At 34.2% G+C, this 13,250-nt stretch overlaps 1 protein-coding gene across 1 annotated transcript in view; it reads right to left on the bottom strand.

The window, feature by feature from the left end:
• Positions 1–13,250, bottom strand: part of LOC149184624 (3-oxoacyl-[acyl-carrier-protein] synthase I, chloroplastic-like) — a 59,580-nt gene that overhangs the window by 4,137 nt on the left and 42,193 nt on the right. The window contains exon 2 of the mRNA XM_089418958.1: positions 346–777. Coding sequence (XP_089275084.1) covers positions 346–777 — 432 coding nt within the window. The remainder of the gene's footprint in view (positions 1–345; positions 778–13,250) is intronic.

The raw sequence follows: 13,250 nt of genomic DNA, 5'->3' as shown, positions 1-13,250 counted from the left end.
CCAATGTTCTTATTATCTAAACTGTTCAAAGTCTGAAACGATATTTTAAATATCATTTGTATCTAAATCAAACTCAAATTCGCCACAAGAAATGATATTTGAAAAAGTTATTTCATAAAATAGGCAATGCAATTCAGATACACAGTCACTTGAAACTGAAATCAAGCTAACAATTTTAACCCAACAGGCTAAATCATTCAGATTAGTCAATGGGATCAATGATCAGGGTAGCAGTTCATTGTAAATCTGAGGCTCCACTGTGATTAGTATTGTTTATGTTATATTTTTTTGCAATCAGTAGCATAGAAGAAAAATACATAGCTGTTAAATTCAGGTTAAGCTCACCAGCACGCCAGCACCTTCACCCATGACAAATCCATCACGATCTTTGTCCCACGGTCTTGATGCTGTCTGTGGGTCATCATTCCTCTGTGAAAGAGCCCTAAGGGAAATAAATCCACCAACTATTGCCGGCACAATACCAGCATCTGCGCCACCTGCAAGCATGATGTCTGCTTCACCTCTGCGAATATGGTTTGCAGCGGCATATAAGCAGTAATTTCCCGTTGCACACGCTGTCGAAATTGAGTAGGTTGGACCCATAAATCCCGTATCAATTGCCAACAATGCAGATCCCATGTTTGGAATTATATAAGGAATGAAAAATGGCGTGATCCTCTGGTAGCCCTTCCGCAAAACAGCTTCAATTCCAGCAGAGTAGGTTGTAACACCCCCAATCCCGCTTCCCAACAGCACCCCTACACGGCTCTTGTCTACCTGTGCAGAGTGGAAGCGTGCTCAGGTTAATTCAGAAAGTTGATATTTAGTTTTATCCCAGCTCAGGTTTTACAATCTGGGTCAAAGTGCGCAATGAATGCTTCATCTTGTGCGTTTAATTTTCCCAGAAATTAAATGATGCATTGAAATGCGCACTTTCCACCAACATTAATATTGTGAGGATGGATAAACATTGAGAGATGATTTATAAATTGTATATAATTTGAATTTAAATGATACATCGTAATGAGATCTCTCCATAAGCACATATCAATGGTTTAGTGTTTTGACAAAAGGATTTATAATTTATCTACAATATGGATGCTGTTAAGTAAATGTTAATTTGCATGTTAATTTAATATAGGATAGGGTGGTGTTAATATATATATATAGTTTTGTTGGAATAATATTTTTATAATTTTATTTTAATTATCAAGTGGAAGGTGGGAATTTAATTTACTAAATATTTATAGCAGTAGTAAAGAATATAAGAATGAGATTTTTTAAAAGTGGTTATGTATTTTTTGTTTTCATTTTTTTGAGTTTTATTATGAAAATCAATTTTTCTTATTATTTAGTGTTGCTTTATTATATTTTTCTTTTTATTAAGACTAGAAAAATACCCTCTCTAAGACTTGCATGCACTTTAAATTTGCAAGGAAAATATATGACATATGTTCATATATAAATTTGAGAAATAAAACATATAGGCATATAATACATAATAAAGGGAAGGGTTACCAAATTAAACACTTGTCAATTCAAATAAAGAAACTTATTGAACTCATCCCTATTTCCTCTCTCATTGGCTTGCTCCTAGGGAAATATAACTCCAATTTTAAATATGCATGCTATATCCATTTTTATGTATCTATGAACCCAGTCACAACAATTTTTTAATACATAATGTATACACGTATATTCATAACATAAAAATAAATATGCAATACTAATCTAATACTTATATGAATGTATATTTATCTACTTCACAATTTTGTCAAGGGCAAAAGTTCGTCTTATCATGTTTTCTAACACACCCATCCTTGATCCTGGCAAAGATTCCACATGACTATTTCATCATAGATTCATTTAAGTTGTCTCTTTCCTTCCACACTCGGCCTGTTAGGCTCACACATCCCCTTCTCTACTCAATAATTCTTTGGGGGATTCATCTTAACAAGGCTTTCGTGTAGGAAGAGTGTTAGCGTGTGATGTGCCATTGTTAGAAATCCCACTAGTAGCCTCTACTAAATCAATAACTTACAAAAATCATAGGATTTTGGTGTTGTCATATTGGCCTTCTTCTCGAGCTTTCTATCTTACATTAGTTATTATTTTCATTTACGAGGTAAATTCACCAATCACCTATATCATAAACATTGATATACAAATATTACGAATTATCTCTCTCTTTGAACCAATTTTGAAAAAAATATTAATAAATTTGGATTTATATGAACTTAGGAAGTTTCACATATACTTAGTTTTCAATTTTGTAGGTGATAGTCATTCACTTCATTATATGGCTTAATTTTACCGTCATATCCTTCTCCGACTCAGTTTTCCCAATCATCTTTCTTGTATTCGATCAAAACATGATTGTTTTTTCATATAATTCTTTCCACTACATCCACAAAGACCTTATGAAATGATTTCATAATTACGAATTACTAGTAGTTCCATCATTTCAATAATTAACATATTAATTGTAATGAAAAGTAGAACATGCATGCATTCACACAATGCATCGAAAAACATGTGGATAACCACAACTTTCATATTTACATAATATTATTGTGTTCATTCACATAACACATCATTGCATTGATTCAAGAATATCATAGCTTCATATCATGCATCTCACCATGATGAGTTGAAAGCTCTAGTAAACAACTTGACATATTATCCAACTTCTTCCTCAATTTTGCTCAATTTTATTCAAATACTTTAATTTTTATCCCAACACAACACCAAGAATATAACCTTTCTATGTTAGACAATCTCTTGAAGCACACTAGAAGGTATTTTCTTTGTTTTCCTAGTAGTACCCCAAGCACAAGGGGTTTCACCTTGTTGACCAATATCTTATCACATTCATTTATAAATGGGGTTTTAAAATTGTGAAAAATAGAATCAATATATTGTAATTATTTGGTGGGGGGCAACTTGGGGTAGGAGATTTTTATTTGTATTTACAATTTCGGATATAAAAAAAGGGCATTTCGTTAAAACAAGGGGTATCTACAAAAATATAGCGATTATTTTTATTAAAAATATGTATTCGGAGAGGGGTTCAAAAAAATATTTTGGGAGTCTTTTATCAATATCTAGTGAGAGTAGAAGTATTCTTTAGTATCCCGTGAAAGTATTGTTATGACATTGGTCAAATAAGTGGAGACCCGGTGGCCCCAAGAAACCTTTCCCTGTAGTGTTGTCTATATGTTTGGACAAAGGTTACTATCTAGGACACCAACACTAGTATGAAGACCACTGGACACATTTACCATGCTATAAATTGCCCATAACCAACAAAATTATGGTCTAACATATGGCTATCTCATATGGTATTCATTATAGGATATGAGTATAAATACTTATTCACTCTCATTCTTAGCTGTTAAATGGTACAAAAACAATATATAAGTGTCAAGGAATTATACTTTTCTACTCTATATTGCATGGGTTCCCAAAGCATAATTGATTTAACTCATAGCCTATGTTGTTGTCTTTTTCTACTTTTTCTATTACAACAAATTCCTTAGAAATTTGTAGCCTTTCTTAACATTGTTGTAGCTTCATTTTTGTCCTAAGTTGCCTTCAAGTTCCATTTGATTAGAGAAATCATCTTGTTATTCTCTTTAGTGTTTCCTCTTCATTCTATTCACCTCTATACGACTTGTTGAATTTTCTTGAGTAGTTCCATCGCATTGTAATTTAACACTTCTTTCTCCAACTTTAATGTTAAATGGACCTTATAACACTTCATAGTGTTGCAATCATTGTTTCATCTTCATATGTACTCCTTTGAAAGTCCATTTTCTTTCACAAACCATCCAAGTTTAAATACAGTTTTATACTCTATATGCATCCTTATCCTTCTCATCTGAAATTTTATAGTTAAAACTACCATATCATGCTTTGATTTGCTACCCTTTATACACTTAGGATGCACTCAACATTTCTCATCCTTATCTCATCCACCAATTGGCATTTACTATTGGGGTCATTTCCTCGATTTTGTAATGTTTTTGAACAACCTTAACATTCATTGTATGACATTTGATGCCCTAATATCGAGTCATCTTTAGACTTCGTAAGGCTCTAAAATTTCCTATTTTAATTGAACAATTATTTGTGGGGTCTAAGTCCATCCACCAATACCAATCGAGACATGGAGTTCTTTATTCCACTGTCAACATCCTTCCAATGACTTGAAGTTCACCATTTTTCTTCTCATCACACATAGATCATTGGTTCATATCTTGCAACTCTTCTAGGCATTCACAAATCCTTCCCATAGAGATGGTCCACATATTACATAGTTCATACATTACTTCATACACATATTCTCTTTCCTTGGAAATTCTCCTTTATCATGCAAGCACTATAACCTCCATCACATTGATGGTTTACAATATCTCCACTAGGATAATAATTTCATTTCTGTTTTCATGCATATTGGTGTCATCCTCATTAGCTAGTCTATTCCATATTCCCTATACCTATAATTTTTTCTTGGCTATATATAATAACTAGCTTCAACAATTGAAACCTCACAACATTATGTTGTTGTCTTCCATGCCTTCACTAAATATTTTTATGGAAAACAATAACCAACTCCAATAACCAAGAATTTCCATGGCTCTTCTTTGCAATTCAAATTACACACATGGATCATAATAATTTCATGAGATGCATTGTTATTCATAAATACAACTATATAGGCCTAATAATTCACCCTAATTGGCAATATGCACCTCTACCATGTTTTAATCATCTAGTTGTTCCTCCAATCTATTGTGAAAGCACCATCATGAATTATAAGCAACCATCTCTTAGTCAACTTCATCTCTAGGACACTACTATAGCACTATATAACTGTTTCTCAATATTTAGGGTACCTTGGAAATTATGCATATTTATAATTATAATGTCCACTCAAGCCCAAATGCTTTATTCTGCTAACTTTTTGAAATAATTAGAAACATGTTTTGGAGATCGTAACCCTTTATTACATTCTCCTATATATTACTTATCTAATGACTATAAACATGATAAATTCCAAGCTCTAAGCTAAAAATTATAACTCTAAAAAATTATCATTTTGGCCATTTTCCACATTTTTCTCACTAATGCAATTAAGTTGTAAGAGCTACTTATTCCATCTATAAAAGAAAATTTAGCAAGAACTAAGAAAAAAATTGTATCACTGCAGATAGTAATTCTTATTATGAACACTCAAATAGCTTCTTCTTAGTGATCTAATACTCCATTCACTCTTAGAATAATGGAATTTGACATATTTTTCCACTTGCACTTCAAGCCCCTTGGAATCTAACCAAAAATCCAACTAGGCTTCTTTGTGTCTTCTTCTATTCTTCATTGTTCAAATTTCTTAACCGATTGAGCTCCTATCAGTGATTACCCTCTCTTCAAAAACCACTAATTGCCTTTTTTGGAATTATGGAGTTGAATCAACATACCCATTGATTCTACCATGTCATTCTCTTGCATATATGGCTCTTCCCATTTTTTGTGATATGTTTTGTAATATGGATCTCATTTCCTATTGTAATCGTGGCCACTTACAACACTTGATTTTATCTCCTATATACATTTTTCCCATTAGTCATGATGAGATTTAGGTTGTTCATGGAACTCTCCAATTAGATATCTATTTGTGCCATTTTATTTTATTCATTTTCTAACGTCTCCCAACGCTATAATGAGATGTGGACCATTAAAATGATCGAGAATTTCCCAACAAATTTATGTCCATCAACTCAACACTTTACAAACCCCCTGAAAATATATCCATTGTATATTGATCTATTCAAAAATATCTTAATTGTTCACGACATTTCGAATTCTTAAATCCCCAATAAACTCTAAACTTATGGTAAAACCATGATTATTGATCTCATCTAGTGAAAGAAAATCCACCATTTATGACATTTTCAAAAATGTGAGTCCACATAGAACTTGAATCATGTGTGAATGTATCAATTGTTGATCTCACCCATATGATTAATCCTTGTCGATTCACAACATCACCAAAATTTCAAATCCTTGACAAACTCAAATCTAGTGATGATCTCCATTGTTGATCTAAATTTGTCAATTTTCAATTCAGCCTCCAAAAATTAAACCCTTAATGAATTCTATGCGCAATATTTATCAATTGTAACTTCTATCAATTGAAGAGAAATTTCATTTTCATAGATTTTTATAATTTTCCCATTTTACCATGGAGCCAACATTGCAATACTTGATGGCACATAGTTATATTTATGTAACTACCTCATATGATTTTTCTAAAGCACAATATGGACATTTCAAAGCCAAAGGTCTTTTCTTTGTGCAGATTTATACTCTCTATCTTATGTGGAAGTTGTCAAACATATAACTACAACTATCCATTGTACAATAGATAAATTTCACTATTCTATATTGTGCATAACATTTATGACATGGAATATTTGCATCGAAGAGAAGAGATCTCATGTGGATTGTATTGTCACATGTCATGGTGATTGTTATAATTTCTTTTGGCTAGAGGAGATAAAAAGAAATAAAATATGATGGATAATATGACACATTAAGATGAATATAAATCTACATATTTATCAAATGAGGACAAGGAAACTATATATCAATAAGACTGAACTATATTAAAAGATAATATATCCATCCAATAATAAAAATAAAAAATAATATATCCACCCAATCATAGAAATGTAATTAATATAATTCCAAAAATACTAGGAATGTGATATTTAGGGATGTTAAAATTAGTGTCTTATGTTGCATATCTATTATACTAAATGTATATGCTATGGACGATATGGTGTTGGGTCCATCCATAATTGTTGTGGGAACATTGCATTAATGCTATTACTATATTTCATTGATTTCAATATTTGAACAATGAATAAAGCATTCACCAACATTAATGTGAATCACCAAAAAGGATTTACAATTGAGGATAAAGGATACATGAAAAATATTTTCTCATTACTTTGAAATGATTGACTAATAGAATTACGAGAAGTCATTACATAGTAAACGAATTTAGTTTTGAGACAACCAATAACTAATGAATTAGATTTTCTAAAATCATAATTATATAAAAAAAAAATTAAAAATAAAGGATCATATGAGATCAAAATCATGGTTTAATAGAATTGGAATATCAAATTGAAATTTCACATGATAGTTTCGACGCTAGATGGTAAGAATTCAAACCAAAAATTCATATAAATCCCATTTTTCTTTCATCAGATTGGGTGCATAACAATCCTTAGCAAAAGGTGAAGTTGAAATTCTAAATTAATGAAGTCAAAATCCAATGGCAAAGGCAATGTCCCAGAATCCCAAGCTTTGGTTACTAGAGTTGTTATTGTTTAAAATTTCCTTAATTTTTATATATGCATTCCTTATGTTGGCCACTCTCAATTGATTTTATGAGTGAGACACTAATATCCTTTATTATATATAAATGTACAAGAATTGGTTACTAGAGTTGTTATTGTCTGAAATTTCCTTAATTTTTATATATGCATTCCTTATGCTGGCCACTCTCAATTTTTTAAGATCTAGACACTAATATCCTTTATTATATATAAATGCATGTTGTAATGAAAAAATTAACATGTACTACTATAATGAAAATCAATAAAAAACAAATTAAAAATATCTTAGTGTAATTATTTATTAGTTATAATATACATATTATTACTTTAATTACCATCCATATTGTTTATTATTAAACATTACTACTTTATAATTATTCATTTTTTTATTTATATAATTTTTACAATGATTTTTTAAATAATACTTTTTAAATTATATCTAATATTTAATCAATTTAAAAATAAATTAAATTCACTTAAAATATTTATATACCTGAAAAATACTTGTGAATTGGTGTTATCCAAGTTTTAATCTCAATCTCAGTTAATAACATATTAAACTATAATATCTAAATATTATTGTACTAGTTTCTAATGTTATATTTATAAATTGGCCTAGTGCTAACAGTGACAGCCTCACTCTAGCTCTTAAAAAAATAAAAAATTCTTAAAAAAAAAATATTCCAACAAATAAATTTTAAAATTGAACATCTAAAAAAACACAAACCTTTCATTAAATTTTACACTAGCAAAATTAACTTCAAAATGGTTGATCTCTCTATGACTCATAGCTCTGACATTTATGATAAACCTAGAATATGACTTCAAAACGGTTGATCTCTCTATCCCTGATAGCTCTGACATTTATGATAAACCTAGAATATGACTTCAAAATGGTTGATCTCTCTATCCCTGATAGCTCTGACATTTATGATAAACTTAGAATATGACACTAAGTTTATATATATAGATCAGTACATTCAGTGGAGAAATATCAGTATTGAGTTTATGGGAGAATTTTTCTTGGAATCTAAATCTATGATTTAATTTACTCGGATTAAGAGAATAAATATTGTGAATAGAGTGAAGAAATCACTATTCAGTATTAATAAGAAATTTTCAGGATGTAAAGATTTGTGAAAAATAAATAAATACCTTCTCCAACTGTTGCGGGCCTAGATGAGTGTTTTCAAGAGCCATCTTCCCACTGACCAAACTGTATCTCCAGCAATCGTCAAGCTGGCGGTCGTTCTTCCCATCAATGTACCCATTTGCAGAAAACCCACGTATTTGGCCTGCAAATCTAACATTACAACTCGAGGCATCGAATCGATCGATGAACCCAATACCGCTCTCTCCCTCCAAAAGCTTATCATAAAACGTATCGACGTCGCTTCCAAAAACAGAGACGAGTCCCTGTAAGATTTTTGAGATACACAGATCTAGATCTGCAAAACAATAAACAAGCTTGCAAGAGAAGAAAGGAAGCGAGCAAGAATTGAGAAAAGAATAAAAATTGATTCTTCAATATTAGTTTTAGAATAAATACATAAAAGCAACTAAGTTAAGCTTAGTTGTACATGCAATAACTAAAGCTAACTAAAGCTAAGTGTGCTTTATCTTATGTTAATGTGTACATGTGCCACATGCAAGCAATAAGTTAACTGGAGCTAATCTAGGTGCATGTACACCAACACAGCTAGTCTAAGTGCATGTACACCAACACCCCCCCTTAAGCATAACTTAGGTGAGTGTGATGCAAAATGAATGAGTCCCGGCAACACGGCCATTTTAGGTACCCATATACAATGCATAAAAATGAGGAAAGAGGGAAAACCCAGTGGGAAGAAAACCCCCCCTCAAAATATAATGCAAAAGTAGAGAAAAGACAACTGCTAGGTAGTCGTGTCCTTCACCCCGAGACGATCTCGCAGGAATCGAAACTTCTGCTCAGTGAAAGTCTTGGTGAAGATGTCAGCAATCTGCTCGGAACTAGGACAGTACTGAAGATCGATGATCCCATCATGAATGAGTTCTCTAATGAAGTGCATGTGGATCTCGATGTGTTTGGTACGCTGCCGCTGCATTGGATCTCTGCAAAACTTTAGCGTACTTTGATTATCGCACCAGATGACAGTTGGATGATGGACATTAATCCCAAGCTCAGATAGGAAATGTTGTAGCCGAATTGCCTGAATAGTGGCATTGACTGCTCCTCTATACTCGGCCTCGGCTGATGATAAAGCAATGGCAGCCTGCTTCTTACTTGACCAACAAATTGGGTCGGATCCCAAACTAAGTACATAACCGGAAGTAGACTTGCGATCAATGGTGTCGCCAGCCCAGTCTGAATCTGTGAACCCGATGAGATTCAAAGAACAATTGGCTGCATAATGAATCCCATAGGTGATTGTCCCCTGGACATATCGAAGGATGCGCTTTGCAGCATTCCAGTGTAACTCATGTGGCTCCTGCATGTATCTGGAAACTGCTCCGACAGCATAGGAGAGATCAGGACGGGAGTGAGTGAGATAAAGAAGACTTCCCACAAGCTGGCAATACAATGTGCAATCAATCAATGGTGTGTCTTTGCCATTCTCAAGCTTTATCCCTAATAAGAAAGGTGTGGCTGCTGGCTTGCAGTCACTCATGTGAAATCGTGCCAAAAGATCTCTGCATATTTTGGTTGAGAAATGGTAATGCTAGAATCACGCTGATGGATCTCTAGTCCAAGGAAGAAATTTAGCAAGCCCATGTCTGTCATAGAAAACCGCTTATGCAATGCAGTTTTGATGCTAGTAATGACAGAAGCTGAATTACCCGTTATCAAAAGATCATCTACGTAGAGTACTATGATCAACAAGGAGTCAATTTTCTTCAGAAAATAAACATTGGAATCAGATTTGCAGCGTACAAAATTTTGAGATAACAAATAAGAATCCATCTTTGCATACCATGCTCTAGGTGCCTGCTTGAGGCCATAAAGAGACTTCTTTAGTTTGCATACCAGAGATGAATTCTGCATGTATCCCGGTGGCTGCTCCATGTAGATTTCCTCCTCGAGATCACCATGAAGAAAGGCATTCTTCACATCCATATGATGCACCTCCCATCCTCTTGCTGCTGCAATGGAGAGAGCTAGCCGAATGGAATCCATTTTTGCCACTGGAGCAAAAGTCTCATCATAGTCAACACCATGTACTTTCTGAAAACCTTTTGCTACCAATCGTGCCTTATATCGACTAACTTGGCCATTTGATGCTTTCTTGGTCCGGTAAACCCACTTGCATCTCACAAGTTTGCGATTTGAAGGTAGCGGAACCAAATCCCAAGTTTGAATTCATCAGAATATCCAACAAACATGCATGCTTTGCTTTGAGGCTCGAAAGCCTTTCTATTCTCTGGAGGAATGCGGGCCCATGCTCGAGATCCAAAAATGCGGAAATGACTAACTTCAGGTTGCATGCCAGTCCAAGCCTCAAAAGGTGTTTTTCCAGTAACAGATTTATGAGGAGATCTGTTCTGGATGTATGAGGCACAATTAATAGCTTCGGCCCACAATTTCAACGGAAGAGATCTTGCATGCAACATGCAATTAGCCATCTCTTTCAAAGATCAATTTTTCCTTTCAGCCACGCCATTTTGTTGTGGAGTGTAAGGAACTGTATGCTGCAATTGTATGCGTGCTTCATCACAAAGATTCTTGATATCTTTGTTGACATATTCCGTCCCATTATCTGTGCGGAATATTTTGATGCATTTTCCAGACTGATTTTCCGCATGCGTTTTGAAAATCTTTAGATGTTGAAAAACTTCAGACTTGAGTTTCAAGAAGTAGACCCAAGTGAATCTCGTGTAATCATCTATAAATGACAACACAGATCTTGCTTTGCTCATTGAAAGCACCGGAAATGGACCCATGAGATCACTGTGTACAAGTTCCAAAGGTGAAGAGGCTCTCCATGCATGCCCCTTCTCAAATTTTTCTTGTGGATGCTTTCCAAGAGCACATCCATTACAAACACCATCTGAAAATTCAATGGTTGGCAATCCTTTGACCATCCCTTGCTTACTAAGCTGTTGCATATATCTGAAATTCAAGTGCCCAAATCTCTCGTGCCAAATCCTACTTTCTTCATTTGCATGCGTAAGTAGCAAAATAGAATCGGATTGAGGAACAAAATCAGAAAATGTATACAGACGAGATTGATCATTTACCTTGCCAGATGCAATCTTCAAATTGGTTTGCATGTCATAAATGCTCACGGAATCTGGGGTAAATTCCACTTTCCTTCCGCTGCCTGTGTGTGTCATCTGATACACTGAGAGAAGATTCACAGAAAGCCTTGGAATATGCAAGACATTTTCAAAACTTCCATCTTCGAATTGCACTCTTCTTTGTCCAGTTGCTGCAACTGCAGAATTATCCCCCATGAGAATGGGAGGACCTGAGTATGCATGTAGAGAAGAAAAGGATTCCTTTGAAGAAGCCATATGATGTGAAGCTCCTGAATCGATGATCCATTCTTGTGGTGCAGAATGAAGAGCAATCAAAGCATGCTCGTTACCTCTTGGATCTGGTGCTTTTTCTCCAGACTTCTTCTTAGCATTCTCAGGAATGTGGTCTCCAAGATTGTGTTGCTGGAGTGTCCGCGCCATAAGATCTATAGTCTTCTTCATGCATGCAGATTCAGGATGAAAACCACGGTGGCAATAATTGCACATTGATTGCCCTTTCGTTCCTTTCCTTTCCTTTGAGCCAGATGATCCATCAGGGGGTTTGGGATGTCCTCTCTTTCTTGGATCAGGATCCTTCTTCCCTTTTCCTTTCTGATGGTCTTTGGAATTTGCCTTTCCTTTTGCATGCACAGTAAGTGCATGCGCTTTGGAATTTTTAAGTGTGCCCATTTTGATGAGCTTATCTTGCTCATGCATCAAAGACTGAATAAAAGAATCCAGTGAGGGCATCTTCCAAGCTGCACCAGTTGCAGATCTGACTGTGTGGAATGTAGAGACGAATACTGCATACTCTGGACCAAGTTTTGATAAAATGGAAAGAATCAACTGATTTTCTTGCTTGGATTTGTCGATCCCGCATCCTTTCAGCTGAACCAACAAGGCTTTATACCTTGTGAAAAAATTTTGAATGTTCTCAAAGTTTCTCGGATCTAATGAGTTTAACTCATTTTCGAGAATGTGACCTTGTATTTCATCCTGTTTTCCAAACAATCCTTCCAAAATTTTCCATACTTCATTTGGAGTTGAACATGATTCAACATGAAATAGCAGTTCCGGAGAAATAGATAAACATAGGATGCCGAAGGCCTCGTCCATGCGATTGAAATATCTTGTTTTCTCCATTGCCGATGTTGGTTCAACTTCCGTTTCCATGGTTATTCGAAATAAGCCTCTACTTCTGAGATGAAGTTGAATCTTTGGCTTCCATTCGAAATAATTATATGGAGTGAGAATTGCCGATTGTGGAAACTCCAATTTAGACTCCATTCTTTGTTGTTGCTTCAATCTTCTGAACCTGCAAATAAAATTGCTTGTGCACTGATTACAAATCCCTGTGCTCTGATACCATGTAAGATTTTTGAGATACACAGATCTAGATCTGCAAAACAATAAACAAGCTTGCAAGAGAAGGAAGGAAGCGAGCAAGAATTGAGAAAAGAATAAAAATTGATTCTTCAATATTAGTTTTAGAATAAATACATAAAAGCAACTAAGTTAAGCTTAGTTGTACATGCAATAACTAAAGCTAGCTAAAGTTAAGTGTGTTTTATCTTATGTTAATGTGTATATGTGCCACATGCAAGCAATAAGTTAACTGGAGCT

The sequence above is a fragment of the Pinus tabuliformis genome, chromosome 3_2 (genome assembly GCF_031772625.1).
Source record: "Pinus tabuliformis cultivar Carrire ecotype Pingquan chromosome 3_2, CPIR1, whole genome shotgun sequence".
Taxonomy (NCBI): domain Eukaryota; kingdom Viridiplantae; phylum Streptophyta; class Pinopsida; order Pinales; family Pinaceae; genus Pinus; species Pinus tabuliformis.
This window is presented reverse-complemented; position numbering and strand designations above follow the sequence as displayed.